The sequence below is a fragment of the Castor canadensis genome, chromosome 4 (genome assembly GCF_047511655.1).
Source record: "Castor canadensis chromosome 4, mCasCan1.hap1v2, whole genome shotgun sequence".
NCBI lineage: Eukaryota > Metazoa > Chordata > Mammalia > Rodentia > Castoridae > Castor > Castor canadensis.
In genome coordinates, this window is record NC_133389.1 from 20431635 (window position 1) to 20454116 (window position 22482).

Sequence of the window (22482 nt, forward strand, 5' to 3'; positions counted from 1 at the left end):
GAATGAACATTTCTATGTTTCTATGGCTCACCATGGTCATCCCAGGAAGACCACAGATCTCAGGGCATGTGCAGCCAATGATAAAAAGAAGAAGCGATTACATGCAGAATTAGTTACGTAAGAACTCCTCAACTAAAAATTTAATCTAAAGCCAAATCTACTGCTCATGCTTTAAATATTTAACATGAAAGAAAAATAATTGAAACTCAAATAGTATATTTTTTAGAAAGATATACAATCAATTTACTGATCTCACTTAGAACATGTCACAGAATCTTTATTATATTATGCTGTGTGAAAAAAAAAGATAACCCAATTAATAGATTTAACCTCATTAAATCATGATTCACTAAGTCACATGGGCAAAAAATGGTTATTATAGAGGTTTGTCAAATGGATCATTGCTATAATAAGATGACTGATGTATGGGAAGCTATATCCAAATTGTAGAATTATAGTTATATAAGAATAAGTAAATGCTAAAACCAGGTTGTTGCCAATCCATGCCTGACAGATTAACTCATTTCAAGTCAAAATAAGAAGTGTGTACCAAACATTAATATGAGACATTCAAAAGTTTTTCTGTGCTTCTAAGGGACAGCTCTTTCATGCATTAAGTTCAAGCATGAGCAGACACTCTGCAAACACACACTGCTACAGCAACCTACTATGAGATTCTATGATGAGCAGTTATTTGCTGAAGAAGTACAAAGAATATATTCCCCAAGTTGCCATACACTGAAGAGCTATCCTGAAACTAAAAGTTGTCCTGCATAATAGCAACAGCCCTGTATATAAAGTTTGTGTTGACTCTGTACTAATTCTGCCCTGTATTATGTTGTATGTATGCATATGCCATGTACACGGTATATGTCTAATACATAAAATCATTTGTTAAAGCAAATGATATTTGGTGAGCAGATAATTATACAGCTTTCAACTGTGCTAGATAGAACCCCAGATTACAAAAGAAAAGCATGAGGGTTTCACTGCACAAGAAATGTAGCATTTCTCACTGAAAAAAAAAAAAAAGAAAAAGAAATTTAACATTCCTAAAAAAAACTACTTAATACTTTTTATGATTTTAATATATTGGGACTTTTGTTAAGATTTCACATGCAATTCACTGCTTAAAGTGTTTGAATAACACAGATTTGTTCATTCCTCTTCTTTTATAATAAAAGAAACTGTGTTAAGTGGGCTCTCTTGTGAACAGGATGCAGTGCTAGACATTCCAATCCCATTTCCACTGGACTTCTCCCCAGTGATCTGATTCCGTAAGTTAGCTGTGTATACATCAGTAGGAAAATCCTTCAAAAAACAGCATTTTATCCCTAATTATTTGGAAGCCCTGAAATTTAAAAAAAACACACATCTCTGTTTGAGGAGGGAATAAGGTTTGGGAGAACTGCTGTTTGAAACTCCTCCCTTCTGCCCCTCACCTTTCTTTTGAGAACCGCTATGCTAGAGTCCCTGTTCCACAAGAGTATACAGTGATGAAAGAGAAGAGGGAGGCTTCTGACCCCAAGGACCTATCAACTTCTATATGGGGAAACCTTTAAAAATAGGAGACATCTGAGATTATGTGGTCATTCGAGAGTAAGCCTAAGTAAATAATTTGTGAAAGTGACCCCAGTTAACAGTTTGTGAGAATCACCATGACGCTTTACATTGCTCGATCCTCTACCCACCATCCAGAATACACAGAATGACTCCTAGTTTAGTTTCTTGGACCTTTATATTATTTGTTTAAACTTGGTACTATTTGTTTGAAGACTGACCCTTGCTTAAGGTGAAAAAGCAAAAACCAAAACAAAACCTGAGTAAAACCATTCTAGCCACCTTCTACTAAGGAATAAGGGAAAAGTCTTCTTTACTTCATGCTTGAGTTATAAAGTATCTAAAAAATAAACTAATTTAGCCAGGCATGGTGGCTCACACCTGTAATCCTACTTACAGGCAAACTGCAGGATCGCCATTCAAGGTCAGCCTGAGCAAAAACTTCAAAAGACTCTATCTCAAGCAATAAGCTGTGCATGGTAGTGGTATGCAACTGTCATCCCAGGCAGGAGGTGTAAGTAGCAGGATTGTGGTCCAGGCCAGCTTCAGCAAAAATACAAGACCCTATTTCAAAAATAAGGCAAAAAGGAGCTGGGGCTATGGCTCAAGTAGTAGAGTGCTTGCTTTAGCAAATGTGAGGCCTTGAGTTCAACCCCAGTACTGCACCAAGAAAATTTTAAAAATTTACATCTTTGTACCCAAAAGCTATGCCAGAAGGTCCACAAGTTCTCTAATTATGTTTAATTACTAAAAAGATGTAACTTCGTTATGTGTTTAAATCATCAAGAATATTCACATATTAAGAAGCATCCTCCCTCTTCCATTTCCATTCCTCAAAGCTGGATGCTCTTGAGTCCCAGTGTATCTTTCAAATGTAAGTCTTATTATCTTTGCCTAGTAAATTGCAAAGTCCTTTCATGGAATTACAAAAAGAATTGTGATTATAGCATAGACATTGACTGTAGAAACAATTTTTTAAAAACAACAAGCAATAAAATAGGTGGTTTGTGGTTGTTTTCATCTCTAAATCAAGCAAGGAAAATCTTTTCACATGATGGGTAAGTTTTATAGAACAGAAAATATGTGCAGAAAAATTACAAAAAATACTAAGTACTGTTACAGATGACTGGATTGGCATTTAACAGGCTGAAAGAAACCAGATCAATCTCAATCTTGCTGGGGTCAATTCGGGTGCTCAAACAAATAAAACAAAATTTGTTCTTTATGCTTGTGTACTAGAGGTGCTAAAATATTAACCAAGCCTGCAAATGTCATGTACAACAGAACCATCTATAAATATTAAACCACACTGATAATGCATATTCATATCAAAATATGCTTAAGAAAAATAGTGAATGTAGAAACTCCTTAGGACAATATCACTGAGAAAAATAAAATATAAATACCATGCTTCCAAAAAAATAATGGGAAAGGGAGGGCAAGTAAATTAGGCAAATATGATTTGATCATTTTAATTCCAGAATTTATGAAAAACACTAGAACAAAGTCTACCATTAGCTATTAGGCAATCAAAATAACACAAGTGAAATTGGTTCATGTGATTTCCTTGCAGTAAGTTTAAAACAATGCAAACAACATAATACCCAAACAATGTGCAGAGATAAGAAAATGAGGAATATTGTACCAAACCATAAATGTCTCACAATAAAATCAAAATTGGATTTGTGCATGCATTTCAGTGTCTGAGAGTTACAACACTGTAAGATTATAAGCTCAGCTTTTTGCTCTATAAAAACAAGTTGAAGAAGACTGGGTGTCTGTATTGGAATAATCTGTACTAAAATAAAGGAAATTTATATTTAAAAGCTTACTAGACATTTGTTCTATTACAAAAACATGCTCTAGTACTCATGTATAGTGTTTTGTAAAGTGCTTTTTTCCATTAGCATTATAAATTTTTTGTTCCTCAGCAAATCAGCAAGAGAATAATGGGACAAATCAATATCATACTTTTCATAACAAGTAATATTAGGTCATTTATTACTGCAAAGGGCACTAGAATCTCAGCTAAAGGTATATCAAGCATTTCCATCTGAAGACCATTTTTTTTAAAAGAATATATCGCACACTGAATGGCTTCTTAAAGCATATAGTAAAAGTGTACAAATACCTCAAAGAAAGCCAGTTATGCCTCCTAGAGGCTTTGCGACCAACTACAACTCTATAAGAGGTAACAAATTTCTGTGTTGGAGGGATGGAGACAGGGAGAGACTTGTGAAAGAAAAAAAGGAAATGATTTAAATTATTAAAGCCCTGTTGAGGCCCAGCAGCTATGCAACACAGACCAGACTATTACCAGTGCACCTAAGTAGGATGAGATGAAGAGGGGAGGTCAGGAATCCCCACACTTGGAATTCCTCCTTCCTCACTATACACAAGGAACAAGTGGCTGGACTTCCTTACACTTCATTCCTTTTGTTCCACATTGTGGCTTGCTGTTATGAGACTTGACTCTGAGCTCTATTGCTAGAGTACCTCTTATTCAAAGGCGTCACTGGCAGCATGAAGTTACCTACCCCTGTAGGATTCCCAACCCACAGCAATACTTGATAATACAATTTTCTGTTTACCACTTAGAGGAAAAGCCTGAATAACCAATCTGTCCAGTAACGCTTTAATTTTTAATTTGTCTTTTTATTACTCTACTTTCCAAGACTATTAAAAAGATGTAATGAGAATCACAAGAATATTAAATATTGAATCAAAAACACAAGTCACAAGGAAAGGTTTTTCTTTTCGCTAGTTGTGACTGATTAAGAAGAGATTTCATTGTTATTCCATTAGGTTAGTAGCCAAATATAGATAAGTAGAACAGTTTAATGCTGTTAAATACATAATCAGTCTAGAATGCTTAAAATTAAGCTCAATAGCTCTGATACTCGGGAAGAAAAAAGAGGACCAAATACCCTAGGTGCCAATGAAACACTGAAACCAGATGCAATACAGATATAGTATGTTTTGCATAACACCATTTGTCTTCAGACAAACCCTTTCTGTCTGCTTCACAATACAAAAATTCAAACAGAACAGAGTGGTTTTTACTTATATTCCTCAGCCATAGCTTAATATTTTCTCTTTCTAACCATAATGGGCAACCATTTCCAATTGGCTTTGTAAACACAGTAAGACAACTACTACAGATATTTATGAGCTAACCTCATCCTTTAATTTCAGCTGACTCACAAAACAGGCCTTACAAAAGGGGTATTTCACAATTATCTGTTCTTCAGGAGCAGCCAAATGGTTCTCCCTTTATTTCCCCAACTTTAATTAGAATGTTCTTGCTCAGAAAGAAAGGAATACCCAGAATGCCACAAAACACCTGAGAAGTAGTCCAGTAAGCAAGAAGCAAAAAGCCAACAGAGACGCAACAAAGTGCTTACACTAAAGCTTAGCTAGTTTTCCATTTGAGCTCTTACTCTTAGCCAAGTCACTCTCACTTCATATTTCACTCAAGTAAACTTGGTTACCTGGCTTCCACCAACACTGGAGCATGCAAATTAGACATCAGGACAAAAGCTAGTAAGAGTGAGACAAAATAGTCCAATAGCAACAAAAACTGGTCCTGATTAATAGACAGTAAAAAAGGAAGTGGAATTATAAAAAGTATAATATGAAATGCAAGAAGCATGGCAATCTGGGGTTTGTACATTCAGATGAAGAGAAACACTCTCTCCCACAAGCAGGTGGTGGTAATTTTACATCATGGGCCAAAACAACTTGGGCTACTGACAGATGTTCTAAACAAGCATAATAAGATTTTTAAAAAATAATCTGAGCATCTAGTGATTTTTGAATCTTTGGTTATCCAGAAAATCAGTCCCCAAAATGATGGGCTCTGGGAATTCTGGATAACTGAAGCATATATCTTTAAAAAGAGAAAGGATGCTCTGTGGTTAAGATCTTTGAAAGGTGGGGATAAATCACATTTATCAAACCCATTCTTTAGCTTTTCTACCACCCTCTTCCCACCACAAACCCTGATAGTATCTGCCTACTAGATAATACACTAATATTTAAATCATTTTTACCAGCTACAATATACTTTTCCTATAATATCCAGATCCGTCTTACCTTCTTGAATATTGTTGGTCCATCCACATTTGTGCTCAGAATGACCACTACTTTACAATCATCAGAAAAGTGGCTTCAATTCCAGGTTAAAATAGGTAACACAGTGTGGCTTGTTGAAAATCAAACCAAAAACATCACTAGGAGTGTCTTTCATTGAACAAAGAAATCCTATTCTGTTTCCGAAGGGGATAAAAAGACGAGCCTAACCCTGGTAACCTTAACACAAAAGGAAGCTAAAAAGGCAGGGACTCGAAAAGAACAAAGGATTGTGCTTTCTGATGACATCAATACATATTAAACACGATGTGTTACACATCCTTCTATCAATATTTGTGATGATAAATTTGCAAATTAATACCACACTGGCCATAACTGCATAAAATTACAATGGCACTCTTTAGAAGAGATTTTGATTTATATAATGGTAGTGACTTTTATGTATCTAATGGTTCTGAAACTAAAAGAGGAGATGAGCCACTGTGAGCAAGCAGAATACAATGTACAAGAAATAATTACACTTGTGACCTCGTGCCCTAGAAGGTCACTCTTCTTCACAAGCCAAAGGAAATCAGGAACCATCAGCATTTACCTCAGAGATGTCACTGACTGGAATGAAGGGCAAGTGTGGACATATTTCATAAACAAGCAGGTGCTTGACCTCATAAAAAAGTCAATTATCAACACGCTACATGTAGAATGTCACTCATGAGTAAGTGCATTCCGCAACACATCTTCACTTCAAAATAAATCTGATCTGAGGTGATACATAATACTGTACTATATCCAAATTGCACTACAATAGTTTCACAAAATAACATTAATCCCTATTTAGTAAAAAATAATCAGATGTCTTTAAAGGTGTGTTGGAACATAAAAGTCACTGTATGTGCATGCTAGAGTGGATGACTCAGAAAAGATGTATAATTCTTCCATAAGTCAGTATTAAAGAATGGTGCAGTATTTTCATTCAAGTCTTACCACCATAAAATCGGAATGACAACGTACTTATCCTCAAGTTTCCAATAAAAAATTAGCATCAAAAGTTTACATATTGATGACGTTTTTTAAAGGAAAAAATGATGGTTCTTGACTGGCTCAGGGACAGAACTTCTATTTCTTGAAGAAAAATTCTCACATCACTCAACAACTGAGGACTTGGCTCTTATGAAAATCTGGGCTTTCACTTAAGGCAGACTATTGCTCTTTTTTCTTCCCCAGTCATTTCTAGTCTTTAGTCAGAATTCCTGGGCAATATAAATTAAAGTGAATTCTGAGGCAGCAGTAATATGGAAAACAAAGCTACAGAAGCCAATTCAGGGAAAGAAAGTGACCAACACTCACTACTTGTATTATGCACTATGCTGGATGCTTTGCAAAAAGTTGCTATTCAAGACTCTCAGGACTCTTGAAAAAGCAGCTGGCTCTGGCCCATTACTTTCCTCAGTTCTCAGACAAACCTACAAAAGGTTTTTCTTTCCTTCCTCCCTACCTCCTTCCTTCCTTCCTTCCTTCCTTTCTTTCTTTCTGGCAGTACTGGGCAGGTGGCTTTTTATTAAAATAATGTACCTAAACAAAATACCAAGGATCCCATCAACATGGCCAGTTGACTTAGCTATCCTTTTAGTCCTAGCTAAATCAGTTACTGTGAACTCAGAGAAAATTATACCACCACTTTAAACCTCTGACTCCAGATCTCAGAGATGAAGGGCTATCACAATCCAATAGCTAGGTACAACATTCTGCTCTTCAGGTAAGAGAATTTTCTGAGTTTCAGACAAGTAATAAAAGGAATCTTAGACCAAGTTCAGTCATAAGTCAGGTGCTGATAATACTGCTTAAATAATTACTATACATTTTTAAATGTTTAGAATAGTTAAATTACAAGAAAATTTATGAGGAGTGGTGTGTTCACCAGATACTTCAATATCTTGCCTGCTTTAGTGATTAGGATGCCTATGTCAGAACTGGGCGTTAATTTTATAAAACAATGCTTTATGATATAACTTGCTATAGTGATCATTTCTTCAAACATTAATGACAATGGTTGAGGCAATTTCACTACAAGCACAAAGATGGCAGGTGTGGACTGTCCACCAGCTGGCTCCATAACCTTTTGATCCCTTCGGACAGCAAATCTGTTCAACAGCCCTATGTGGTCATTCCTCATTTGTTGTATGCTTTCTTTTCTTTAATACATTCAAAATCCCTATTTCTTTAGCTTGACATCCTTTTAGTAAAATAGAAAACTCCAGTAAAGGAAACTAAAACTAATTTTACGCTCAGTCAGTGGAAAAGTTCCAGAATCAATTAACATATTACAGCAAAAGTTGTTAATGTATGATGTTTTAGTTATATATAGAATATTTGTTTACTCTTTCACTGAAAAAACAATTAAACTAAATGAGAAGATTAAAATTTTAAGTAAGCCAGCATTCAATTAATTTATGAAGTACTCAGAGATTCTATTGATATTGATTACACAAATGGAAAGGTTTACATTTTACCTAAGAACAAAGTAGTTTATGCTTATTTAAGTAATGAGGAGAATAATCAAGAATAATTTTGCAATAGTTTTTTTTTTTTTTGCTGTTTTATACTGTTGTTGAACATACTATCTAGAAGGAACACTCTCTGAAAGCAGTATTAGTTAAGTCAAGCATCTATTCTTCTGTGCCCGCCCTCAGCTAAAATCTAAGGATGTTGGAGCAAACTGGGTGGAGTAAGCAGTAGTTAAGAGAATGAGGTTTAGACTCTGGCAGTCACCTAAGCATCTGAAGGACCATAAGAAGATTTTTGAATCCCTCTCAGCCTGTTAATTCATGTGACAGAACACAAAGTGGGGGTGAGATGGGGGTGATGACAACAGCACCTACTTTTCAGGATTACTGCAATGGTTAAATGAAATAACACTAACCAAATACTTAGCAAAAGCCTGACATAGAGAACACATCCAATTAATTTATTATTTTGTGTATACTTTATCCTCTTTGGAGTCACCTAGCAACATTCACACATCTATCATTGCTTCATGGAATAATTTGTGGCTATACTGTGCCTCTACCTTGTAGCTGAGCCATATCTTCTTTCCAGGAACAACATAAATGGTATCCATAATGATATTTCTCTTTCCAAACTGTCAAGAATACAACCCTATAATGATGGTTGCTGTTTTCCTTAGACCTTTATATGCAATCAGTAATCAAGGCTTAGAAACTGTCTTTTGCTGGGTGCCAATGGCTCATGCCTATAAGTCTAGCTTCTTATGAGGCAGAGATCAGGAAGATCACAGTTTAAAGTCAGCCAGGGGAAATAGTTCACAAGACCCTATCTTGAAAAGGACCCATCACAAAAGAGGGCTGGTGGGGTTGCTCATAAGGTAGAGTGTCTGTTAGCAAGCATGAGGCCCTGAGTTCAAACTCTAGCACTGCTAAAAATTGAAATCGCCTTTTATTCTACTCTGTCTACTTTTAGTCTGGGTTCTGTGTCCCCTCCCAGATATTTATTCCCCTTTAAAGTCAGTGACTCCCTTTTGGTGCTATTAGAAGCTGAACATTTGTGAGTGTGATACTCTTTCTGCGCAGCTTTGTATAAGAGCAAGAGAACTCTTACGTGAGATGACGTGGTCCATATACTGAGGCAAGTAAGGAGCCCAGGCATCAATGGCTTCCTTCCGTCCTGCCTGCTCAATTCTTCTCAGCTCGGCTAGAAGCAGGGCCTGTGCAGCTTCTCTTACCTGAGAAGATAACAGAACCAAAGAAGGAAAAAGAAAACAGATCAGATAGTGAGGTAAGTACCAACAGAGAATGTTCATAATGGAATACTGTGAGAAAGCACACTGATCTGCTGCAGAAACCAACCAAAGCATAGATTTTGTCCTGAAAGTGGATCTCACACCTAATCAAAGATGATTTCACTAAAAAATATTTTAACACAAATGGGCAGAATTATGTCTTTAATAAGATTTGGGTTTAAACTTCATTTCCCAAAGCATTCTTTAATATAGCATTTTTATTTTTAAAATTTCCATTTAAATACTAGTCATTAGTTAAAAGTCACAATTAGAGCTAATAAATTTGTTTTTTCTCTTACTCAAGAAATCTAAACTTATTTGGTAAAAGTCTTTACACTGTATGTGTTAAAAGAGTACTTTCATACAATCAAATAGGTACAAGCCCATGATTCATGTATATTAAGACATGAACAAAGTAGACAAATATATTCATGTATAACAGCATAACTTCTTTCAGGTTTACAGAGGGAATTATTTTTACAAATTAATCAGTTTTTCTTTCAGCGGGACATATAAGTGTTATTTTGCTGTTTAAGTTTAGTTTTGTTTTATTTTGGCAGAAGTGACAGACAGGAAGTCGAAGGAACTAATCAATTATTAAGCGATGTGCTAATTTATTAACTATAATTAAAAGATCACTCAGTTGCATCTGAATAAGCATTTAAGTAAAAAAATTGTTTTTAAGAATAACTGATTTTTGAAGTGAATTACAATATTATTCAATGGAAACTTTATTATGCTGCAATTCTACTTAGAGCCGTGAAAAAGAATACCAGAACAGTATGTTATTGCCATTCACACCTAATATTCTACTCAACCCAGATCACATACATGATAGTGGTCCCATAGAGATTATCACTTACTGACACTGTGACTGTCTTAGTTTATATAGGTTTTTTCTTTTTTTGCAGTACTGAAGCTTGAACTCAGGGCCTAAACCTTGAGCCACTCCACCAGCCCTTTCTTGTGTTGGGGCTTTTTCAAGATAGGGTCTCATGAACTACTTGCCTGGGGCTGCCTTGAACAGTGATCTTCCTGATCCCTGCCTCCTGAGTAGCTAGGGTTACAGGCGTGAGCCACCGGAGCCCGGCATAGTTATAAGTTTATGTAAACATACTCTATGATGTTCACATAGCAAAATCACCCACCAACATATTTCTCAGAACATTCCACATCATTAGGCGTGCATGCCAATATTTATATTTGAAAAATTGAAAATCTTGAGTGTCACAAACTGTTATAGCTAATAAGTCAAATTCCATAATAAGGAAATCTCTATAAAATATTTCCAAGTTCCTGCTGATATTATATTCCAAGTAATATCTAATGTACCATAAGTCCACTAACAAAAACTAATGGGTACAATTTATGGAAATTCTATCATGTGTGAGACTCTATACTTACTGCTTTACATGCACTATCTTATCTGATACTGACAGCAATCCCATGAGGACTATATCATTATCCCTAACTTTACAAATGAGCTTCCAACAAGGTAAGTAAATTGCCCAGGGTCACAAAGTTAATAACGGTACGGAGTGATATTCAAATCCAGTTCTCTTCTCATTCCAAACACCTTCTCATTTTACTATACTATAGTACCTTCCACTGGACTATGACTATCCCTTGGAATTTGACTGATGTGATTATACTGAATGTGTGATGTTGGAGAGGTGATTATGTTCATCTGTGCATGTATATGTATGGTTGGTATGGAAACCAATACATACAAAACAATTCTACAAAGCATTTGAAACTTTCATCAAATACTCACTGGACTTAAAAAGAAAACACAAATGAATAAGTAAGGTACTTATACTGTTTGGTATATAAACCAATAAAGAAAAAAATGGAAATCCTGAATCTGTATTTTCTATCACATGGTAAATAAGAAATGAAGATAAGTGAGATAAACACTGACCATTTTGTGTGAAATTTACATTTGACCAAGCCTTTTTAACATTTTTGCTTCTTTTGTTATCACCTCCATTTACCTCCAGGCATCGATCTTGCCATCTTCGGGCCAGCATCTCCAGAAGTGGGGGCCTGAATTTATCCAATCCTAGCAGGTCTGGCAGCATAACACAGTGCATAGCAGCTAACTGACTCCATCCTGTCAAAATGTGATACATCATAAATACTTTAAATATTTTAGTATTCCCTGAATCAAAAGTTTTTATTTATGTACATATATTAAAAACAAAATGGCAGACCCACTAAGTTATGTTATAAATGATTTTAATTTAATATTAGACATTTTGTTCAAAGAATTACACCAGATGTATTTCATCCTTGAATCATGTAACAACAAGGGTTGGGAGCATGGCTCAAATGGTAGAGTGCCTGCCTAGCAAGTGCAAGGCTCTGAGTTCAAACCCCAGTACCACTACACCCCCCACACACACAAAGAGAACTCTCTAAAATAACACATATATTGAAGGATGGGAAAGGACAGAAATAAACAAACACATTTAAGAGCTACAGATGTAAAACTGTAGTATGTTAAAAGGGAACTAACACAGATATCCAGAGACAGGTTCATGTTACTTAAGGCCTGACCATATACATGTTGCCCTTGTATCAGCGCAAAGAAGATGGCCTCCCTTCTTATTAGAGAACCTTTAATTAAGGTAGTTATTGATCTCTTCTCATATAAAAGAAATCACATTTAATCATAATCATAATTGAAATAATTGACCATAAGGTCAATTTTGAGAGGAAATATGAATTTAGATATTCCACAAAATAAAGGTCTGACAATCTAAAATTTATAGTTACATTTCCAAAATTCCAGTTCACAATAGGGAATTTGATTATATGAAAATGACAAATAGTATAACCACTACAATATTTTAAAGTACTAGTATCTCTAGGGACCTAGCTCACTGTACAGCACCTGCCTAGCAAGTGCAAGGTCCTGAGTTCAAACCCCATTATCTTCAATCATTTCATCCCTATTTTAAAGGTGTGTAAGATACAATAAATGCCTATACACTAAATGCCCCATTCTTCCCAAATTACTATGGCCTGAATAAGGACATTGTTAATCCACAATAATTATCATTTTCTCCTCAGGATGACATCTAATGACAAATAATCAAGAATAGATTAAAACAATGCCTACTACCACTGACAAAGTGCATTATCTGTAAACACAGTATTTTAGCAAATCAGTGTTTTGAAATAGTCTAAACTGTAGTCTTTTAGAATAATGACAAAAACCCTTCAGTAAAAATCAAAGTGATCATCAAGACTGTTAGAGACAGATACACAAGTCACCTGTTTAAAGATTCAGTGAGAAAATGTTCATCACCTGACAATAAACACGCACCCACATTAATTCAGGTGATGGGCACACACATCCTAGATTATAACTTACAATAGGGATATATACATGTACCCACACACACATGTATATAGACATACATACATATACAGACATATATACATATATTACTATTAGCAATTTATTAGCGTATTTTAATGTTTCATGGACATATATTTCATAGAAATATTTATAAGCTAAATTTTAACATCATGATAGTTCTCAACAAGACCCAAATCTAACAGCTTATTTACAAGTTAACAAATAACTATTCTTCACAATATTTTCAAGTGCTGGCTAGCTCAGCCAGTAGGGCACAAAATCTTAATAAATATGACCCTAATTATTTTTGCTCAAATCTCGTCTTCATGTACAAAACTTAGTATAATTTTATGACAGAGAAAACAAGCAAAAAATGAAATCATGCTTTTAAGTCCTTGTACTTTCTTTTCAAAGGAGTGCCACTTGCAACATGAGCTCTTTACTTCACAGGAAGTATACATTCCTTCCATCTGAATGCACTTATAATATTAATTTTTAGTGAAGAGTTGGAATCATTCTGAGCTACATTTTAAGTTTTATAAATTCCCTTCTTTTACACTGTACAAACTGGGAACAACTGAGACCAAATGGAGAGACAGTGGTTATAATGCAGAACTCATCAGTTCTATTAAGCTTCTAAGAGGTACAAATAATCTTAATGGGTCTTGGGCACAAGGGCTTGCAGATTTCATCCACATTTCAGTGCTCCAAAAACACTTTCCACTATGTAACTCCACAAGAATAATACGATAGCCCAATTAAATCTAAAGATTTAAATTATGGAATGTTTTTTATTAGCCTGAAGCCATACTAGTGATAGGTTAGGTGAATTTCTATCGGCCTATAATCATCCAAAGACCTTTCTAATGAGAATGTAAATTAAGAGACTCCTTCATATCTCCCTGTAACCATGTCATATAGTTCAGTAAAGACAGCAAGGTGCATCTGTTGTAGACTAATTATACATGTAAAACAAATCCATTAGTACTATTGCCATAGATCAATTGGCAAATATAACTATGAAAACCAATTGATCCTATAACACCAGATTAGCATCTGTGCAATCCTTTGACAGCATTCTACATGATAGGAGACATGGTTTATACCAGCAAGGGGTAACATCACACTTTTATAACTGGCTCTGGGAGCCAGTGCCATTAATAAAGTTATAGAGTGGGAACATTAGAATCTCAAACGTAACAAAGGAGATGAATGTATAAATCAGATAAAAAGAGAACATGTCTATTAGGATAAAGCATAGATTGAAAGGAAGTCATTAGAAAGTTGAGAGAGAATACCTTCATTGACTAAGAAACAGGTATGTAAAGCAGGAGTAGAAGCAGAGTCAGAGCCAGAGTGATCAGCATCAGACCGAGCGGAAACAACAGGAGCAGCAACTTGCAGAGGAAAATAGAAGAAATAAAGAGGAGAGAATTGAGGTACAGCAGTTTCTGAAAAAAAGCTCAGTATTACTGCAGAACAAAAATAAAGCTGGCAAAATATAGTGAACATAAAACTGAAAAATGATGTCTTAATCAGAAGGGCATGCCCATTAAAAATTACAGCAGGAGATGATGGATTTCATTGACTAGCAACCACAATGTACCTTAACTTACTCTTAAAGTCAAATTTGATTTAATATTACAGAGGAATGAGGTGTCAAACAGTGCAAAACATAGCTCTAAAACAATGGGGCTATAATAAAAATAAAAACTGAATTTAAAACATACCAACTTGTAAAGAATATTTGCTACATATTAGGTTTAACTTATGTTAGAAGAATCTTCATACTCACTGAAGTTTTAAAAATATTTTTGCTATGTAAATGCTGTATGAGCTAAAAATAATTATTGTGAATTTTATAATTCTTATAAACTAATTGAACCAACCCCTCCCCCAAAAAGGTTGTGTTACCAGGAAAATGTTTCAGCTTAAATTATCATATGAAAAAGCCAAAGGACCTTATGGCACACACATTCTACAACTGGAGGTCAATGTTAAGATTCAGAGGTCACCATTTGACACTTCCTTCCTATGGAGAAATTACCATATGTCATGCACAAGCATCTTCAAGTTAATCCCTGTCCTTTCTTCTGTCATTGAACAGCAACAGGTTTGGGCTCCTGAACAGATTAAGCATTGTCTGCTGAATGATATGTTTGCTTTTCATGCAGTGAAGTTCTTTTGTGAGGACAGGACAGCTGCATGAAAACAACTTTTTCATAATTTCCACACGAATGCATCATAATGTCAATCAGGCACATGCGAGGTAAACAGCAGCACTAAAACAAGTCCAAGAACAGCAACACAAAAAGAAAACCAACTCCAAAAACTCGAAGAAGTATCTCTTGCACACATCAAAGTTTTATCTAATAAACTGCAATTTTTTATTGTGACAGACTTGGGTTTTGTTCTTTATGATCAGGTACATTATATGCATGTATGGAAATGTCAAGATGAAATCCCTGAGTACAATACCTGCCAATGTAAAAAAAAAAATTATCTAAGAAAAGAGACTACAATTATTTTATAATATTATACTTATGAAAGAAACAGAATTGCTTTCAATTTTATTTCATAAGATCTATGAACTCCATTATAAATTAATCTTGTAAAGAAATCCAAAATATTTCTATATCCCATTGAATTTTTCATTTCACTGTATTTAATTACAAATTCAGTTAATATAACCTAAAAACTATTAACCTCCACATGGAAAAAGCTGGTAAGCCTTGGTGGCAAGGAGTAAGTGTTTGGCTTTCATAACACAAAAATATTGAGGAAAATCCTTTAGTGGCTTACAATAGTTGAAAATTTTCTATAATTTCCATTTTTAAGGTGCAAATGTACAAGGAAGCTAGAAATGCCAGTCAGAACCACTAGAACATGAGGTATGTACTAGTGTGTTCAACATATACAACAATTTTTAACAAGACAACAAAACAAATTCTTGACATGACATTTTTGAAGTTATGTTTAAGTGACATTTCATATATAAAAACAAATGTACATTAACCCTTTAATGAATTCTATGTGCACTAAAAATCAAGACAAATACTTTAACAGAAATCAAGAAATCAAATTATGCTTTAAAAACCTCTGCATCACTACCAAAATAATACTCATATTGCTCACAACTGGGGTGACAGAATCCAGAACTACTTTCACAATTCATTGAGAAATTAAACTGTCACAGCTTTTACAAAGGTCCATAGCTAGAAGGCCCAGCAACAGAAATTAGGACAATATACCACATCTAAAATAAATACTCAAGAATTCATGATAAGTAATATATCTGAAAAGTTACAGGTGCATTGAATATTGAAGATTTATATCATAAAACATCATTAAGCAACTGGTCTCTTAAATGAGAAAATTGATATGTCACCTATGAATTTGCTTCTCCATTTAAGGATTAGTAAAACCCGGGGAAAGTTTTAGCACAGTTCTAAAATGGAAACAGAACAGACACAAGTTCTATTATTTTACCTGGAAGTCTCCTTTAAGAAATTTTGCAGTTAAGAGCATTTTCAACTGCTTTTTCTCACATGAAAACATAGATGAAGACAACAAACCTCTGCATCTATCCTTCTATCTATCTATCTATCTATCTATCTATCTATCTATCTATCAAGCATCTATCTATCTGCTCTGGCTTCCTTTCAAAGTGCATACACAGAGTTTGGGCAGACTTCAGTGGCCCAGCAAGTGTAAGACCCTGAGTTTAAAGCATGACAACCAAAAAACCCCCCCAAAAAATGGGCAGATATACTCAACATTATAATATCCATGTTTAAGCTTTTGAACAGAAGTATTTCAGTCTTCATGTGATTAATCCTAAACTCCATTTTCCTCACTCCCACTGTGATATTTAAAATATATGTGTGACAGAAAAGTAATATATTCCGATGACAAATGCTCTTTACATATTGGTCTAAATCTCATTAGCTTTCTAGTACATAAACACAAATAGCCTTTACAGTTTTCAGAAGAAAAAAAATTTAAAAACAGAAGAAGAAATGCAATGTATAACAAAATAAGATTTTTTAAAGCTTAACACTAAAATAAAATTACTAAATAATGAATCACCTTCACTAAAGTGTTACAAGGTAATTGTGATGCTGTAGCAGGGGAAGGGGAAAAGAGGAGGAATAGGAGGAAGCACAAAAAAAATTAGAAGCTAGAAAACTTTATAGAGCCCACCACCATGTACCAAAGATAAAGCATGTGCACTGGGTCTGGCATCAAGTGTAGACATCTCAGCGCAACATCTGCATTTTTATAAGTGCCCCTTAGTTTTACGCATGTATATTTTAGGTAGATGGACATTCTAATCATCCTCTAAATCAACATGAAGCATTAAGATAAACTGTTAATTCAGCTCTCGTTATCACTTTTCTAATGCCTTACTCTTTAATGTTCAAAACTAAATAAAACAATATTCTGTTTGATTAGTCAGAAGATACCATATGTCCAATGCCTTATTATTGGCAAAATTAATGCAGCACTTTGCTCTGCATGCAGTCTTCTCAAGAAAACTCTAAACTTCCTTCTAATTCCTTTTGTTACAGAAAAAATTTTTACTCAATGGTATCTCCTAATGCTAAAGAGATGACAAAAGCGATACTAATCAATCTAAATATTATCATGACCAGAAGTCATGTTAGAAAACATATGCTGGGAATTATGATCCAAAAGCCTCCTTTCTTTTATGCATGCCTGTATGTATATATGTATGTATTCTTTTGTGCTTCTGGGACTTGAACTTGGGGCCTCATGCTTCCTAGACAGGTACTCTACCACTTAAGCCACACCTCCAGCCCTTTTTGCTTTTCTATTTTTCAAGTAGAATCTCACATTTCGCCTGGGTTTGCCTGGACCGCACTCTTTCAATTTCTGCCTTCCATATGGCTGTGCAACACCATGCCTAGCTTATTGGTTGAGATGAAGTTTTGTTAACTTTTTGCCTGGGCTGGTCTCAAACTGCAATCCTCCAAATCTATGCCTCCCAAGTAGCTGGGATTACAGGATTGAATCCCCATGCCTGGCTCAAAAATTTTTCTTTCTCAAAAAAGAAACCTCAGGCCTTATGTGTAAGTATGTGTACAGTAATTATAAACACTGTAAATTGAGACACCACTATAGTATTGTCCATTATTATTATACCACTGGATTCACACAGAGATATAATGGTTATTGTATGGAGTACTACTTCTTTGTCAGAAACTAAGCTCCTTAGATTATTTGCAAAATATTCCTGGTAAGATATAACTGAATAATTAGAAGGCAATGTACTATTTTAATAAGTCCAATAGAATAGGCAGTCAGTCAACATGAAAGGACACAGTTTAATATGTCGAACAGTATAAAAAGGTCCATTCTGGAAGATGGGAAGGCACAGCACTTAGCAGACTCAGCCAGGAGGATCACAAATTTCAGGACAACCTGGGCTATATATTAAGACAAATCCAATGCATGACAGCTGGGAAATTCCTCAGCTTCATCCCAAAGTATGGCCCTTGAGTAGTAATTACTTCCAAAGCCTTATCTATTTCTTCCAGCATATACTTCTGTATCACCAAATAATCTGCTAAGATAATTTCTTGATTTACCAAATTTAAATACTAGCTTTTGCTTTCTACAAATATTGTGGAAGATAATTTATCTTTGATAAGCTACGTCTCCTAACAAATTTCCATTTTTATCACCAACTTTCCAAAATAGTTACATCGCACTTCTGGGTTTTACAAGTATTAGGTGCTTCCATTATCTCTATAGAAATACTATTCGGTGATTACCCAACTAGCTTACTAATATCACATTTCCTTTCCTGGAACGTTTGTTATCTCCTGAATTTAAAAATGATCTTTTCCCCCATTTGTCTTCTTTACTACGTGCCTACTTCTTCTTTCTGAGGCTCTGCAGCCTCTTAGTGATGTTCCACAGATCAGTTTCCTTTATCCATCCAGCACCTCTTTGGAAGGCATCCTATATCCTGCTCTTACCTGCTGTGTGGCTAATACTCTGAGACTTCTGTCACCATCACCCTGCAAATCCTCCCTCCCTCAATCCTCTCCTCAATGGATCCCCAGTTTCCTGCACCCCATGCTTATTTTTTCTTAGTTTATTCCTCTGATTTGATGGAACATATCTCTCAATACCTTGCTGAAAAAAGGTACACAATATATTAATTTGCCAAACCATAACTGTCTAAAAATGTTACCAAATCTGCCTTCTTATTTGATTGATAGTTTGCATGTGGAATTCCAAAATGAAAAAAAAATCATCTTCCCTCACGTTTTTAAGGAACTACTTCATTCTCCTCTTACTAGGTTAAAGCTACTATTAATAGGTGCAAGAAGATTGTTACACTAAAATATAAAAATTGAAACGGTTAAGGTCAGTAGAAATGTTACAACTAACTGCATAGAGAAAATAAACATCGTATCAGTAATATGATCATGAAAAGGTAGATGTATTTGGAAATTAATGAAAATCAAAAGGAAATATATCATGAATTATGGTAATTTCAAATTTACACAAAGTTGGAGTTTTGTAGAATTTTGTAACTTGGAATTCCTGTGTACTCTGTATATCATAAATAAATCCCTGTTCTAAGAATTCACTATGATGTTCTTGGAAAATATGGCCGTAATTGTTACAATAGGTTATCGCAGGAAATAAATGAAAAGAACAGAGGAAAATGGATAGTATATACTATTCACATGATAAATTTACTCATAATGGTCCTGCTAAGAAAACAGATAAAAACCTTACTTAAGTATGTACTTACTAATAATCTACACTCTTTCACTTAGATATGGTCCCCTAAATGAACAACACATTTGGAAGAAATACAGAGATGTACTATCAAACATCATTAGGAAAAATGGAGGTGCTTAAAACACTGTAAAAGAAAACTAAAAGTAACTAGGGCAACAGGGCAGTGCAAACTTCCAGCAATAGAAAGGATAAGAACACACCTCCTTTTCAAAATGAATTAACAGCCCAAGATGGCATTCTGACAGACAAGTATGTCAAGGCAACTCATGAAAGTCCTAATAATATTTTAAAAACACAGTAAGACTACTTTATCTTTAAATCACTACTATATTATAGCAGAGTTATAGTAAGTTTACATGTGATTTTGATATTTCTTGGCCTCGCACTATACCAAAGACTTAAATAACAACAAGAAAAAGCAAACAATAAAAGATCTCCCTCCTTACTAACATCCAAAATAAACAAATGAGTACTCTAAGATCAAGAACAAGAGGAAGACAATTTATTACAGCAGAAGATAAATTTATAATGGAAACACTACTTGAATTAGGTATATGAAGGCTATTGAAATTTCCTACTTCACTTAGTTAACAACAAGTAAGTGCTTATTACAATGTACCAGGTAATGGGTTTGGTATATAAAAACACAAAGATCAGGTAAAGTTTCTGTTTGTGAAGCACTCAGAGACTACTAGAAAAGTAAATAAACAACAAATTAAAATATTACCATATAATTGTACTCCTGTGTATTTTCTCCAATAAGCATGAACTCCTTGAAGGCAAGGATTTATTTTGCCCTAATAGCCCTAGCACCTACTGATTGACATATTTGCTCTAAAAGCACAAAGAAGATGTACTTATAGATTCATTTGCTCAACAAATATTCACAGATCTCCTTCTATGAATCAGCTACTGTACCAAGCACTTATGATAAGTCAATGAAACAGAAAAAATGTCCCTGGTTTTCAGCTCCCACAGAGATCAAAGTAATAAGCCATTTTAAATAAAGAAAGGTACGTAAGTTCAAACACAAAAAAAATTAAGGAATTCTCAGATCCATTCAGTGACTTGACTCCAGGTTAAGTACAGATTTTTTGCTACAGATCCTGGAAAAGGATAGTAATAAACTACTGGTTAATTTATATAAATGTTTCCTGACATAACTTAACAATAACTACTTCTAATATCTGAGTTCAGTGTAAGTTGAACCTTTTTCTGAGAAGTAAAATTGCAACTATAACATAACCTCAAATCTTTAAGTTGTTTCTCTTGCTGTGAACCTTCCACTGAGTAGAAATGCATGTTCTAAACACACAGGTAAAAACCAAGATGCACTAGATCCATTAGAAATACAGACCACAGATTTTTTTTTTTTTGCAGTAAAAATTATGGTAAGGGTTATTAGGAAAAAATTAGCACACCAGGATAAAAGTGGGAAGAAAAAAAAAAGAGAAAGAGAGAAATATTTCCTGCCCCCATGCCAGAAATGGCAGTAGAGATTCCAGACTACAGATTTTTGCCATCAGATTAATGAGTAAAAATACAGTATGTCAGAATACAAAAGAACCCAAAGCAATGAGAAGGTTTAGGGCTGTATCACTGTGAACAAAAACTTGGTTGGTTATAATCCCTTATTCCTTTCTCTAACAGGATATTTCATTGACTATAAAATCACGTGGCTGATAAACACCATTTCTAACCCAAAAAATGACTGTCAATAAACATTAATTGTTGACAAACACTGAATCAATGAGTTCACAGTCAGACAAATAAAACTCCTTTGAAGAAATCATTTTCCAACGAAATAACCCTGGTACTGTTTATGGAAATTATATAGGTTAAACTATCCATATTCTCAAACACAAATATTTATGAAACACCCACTCTCCAGCTGATATCTTTACTTAATATATATTACTTTGCAGCTGAACAAGTATTAGCTAATGTATAAGTGACACTTTACTGAAAAGGAGCAGATTTGTGCTTGCAGTCCAACTTAAAAATAATCATGAGTCAATGTGCACTGCACTCGGAGTCAGGAAAAGGAAATAAAGGTAAGAGAAGTCAGGGTAGAAAGAGAAAGGATGTATAATGCCCTAATGGATGAAACCCTTGAGAACTCAGAGCTCTCTGCCTGTTAGCGCATCACTTCCTAACCTAAATTGGTTACTTATGCTCATGTGTTAGCTACTACTGAGAGTATCACACTAATCTCTCTAACCTCCCCAACAGAACTGCTAAAAGACAAAAAGTGCTTAACGTATATTTGTTAAGCAAACTGCTACACTAAATACTCATTTAAATATTAAAATAGAAAATGAGTTTCATAATGCCACCACAAATTATTTTACTATGTAATCATCTCAAAGCACTGCCAACTTTCATTTACTTTAAAAAAGGCAAATATGTGTTTGTCTAAATTCCTAAATTCATTGCCTTAAACCAATTCTTTAGGAAAAGATTCAATTTTCAATTCCTTCACAACTCTCTGAACTCAAATGCTTTTCTTAACACATTCCAACTTGAAATCTTCAGACATTACCGGTGAGCAAATCAAACACCTTAATAGTGTAGAGCAGACGGCAGCACCCAGACCGCTTGGGAAGATGCAGACCACAAGGTGAGCTAAGCGGCACATGGTACTCCCACAGACATCTCTGGGCCAGATCAGCATAGCCCCATGGACAGACCAACCCCCATCCAAGGAAAAAAGAAAACTGAATAATAAGCAATAACAACAAAAAAGACACGTAGCAAAGAAGGCGGGGTGCCCTGAGCACCAAATGGGGGGAGGGGAATCCCTCACAAGCCAGCTGGCTGGAGAAGGCAGGAGTGGTGGCACACGCCCAGCAACCAGGAGCGGGAAAGCTTGTAAAAGTGGTGGTGG

The 22482-nt window shown here is 34.9% G+C and overlaps 1 protein-coding gene across 6 annotated transcripts in view; it reads right to left on the bottom strand.

The window, feature by feature from the left end:
• Wdr7 (WD repeat domain 7) overlaps positions 1–22482 on the bottom strand; it is a 329483-nt gene that overhangs the window by 186285 nt on the left and 120716 nt on the right. For 5 of the 6 annotated variants that reach the window (XM_074069754.1, XM_074069755.1, XM_074069752.1 and 2 more), the window contains exons 17-19: positions 14111–14209; positions 11440–11558; positions 9265–9388 (exon numbers count right to left, since the gene is read on the bottom strand). In XM_074069754.1, coding sequence (XP_073925855.1) covers positions 9265–9388; positions 11440–11558; positions 14111–14209 — 342 coding nt within the window. The remainder of the gene's footprint in view (positions 1–9264; positions 9389–11439; positions 11559–14110; positions 14210–22482) is intronic. The other variant, XM_074069753.1, reaches the window with a different exon arrangement.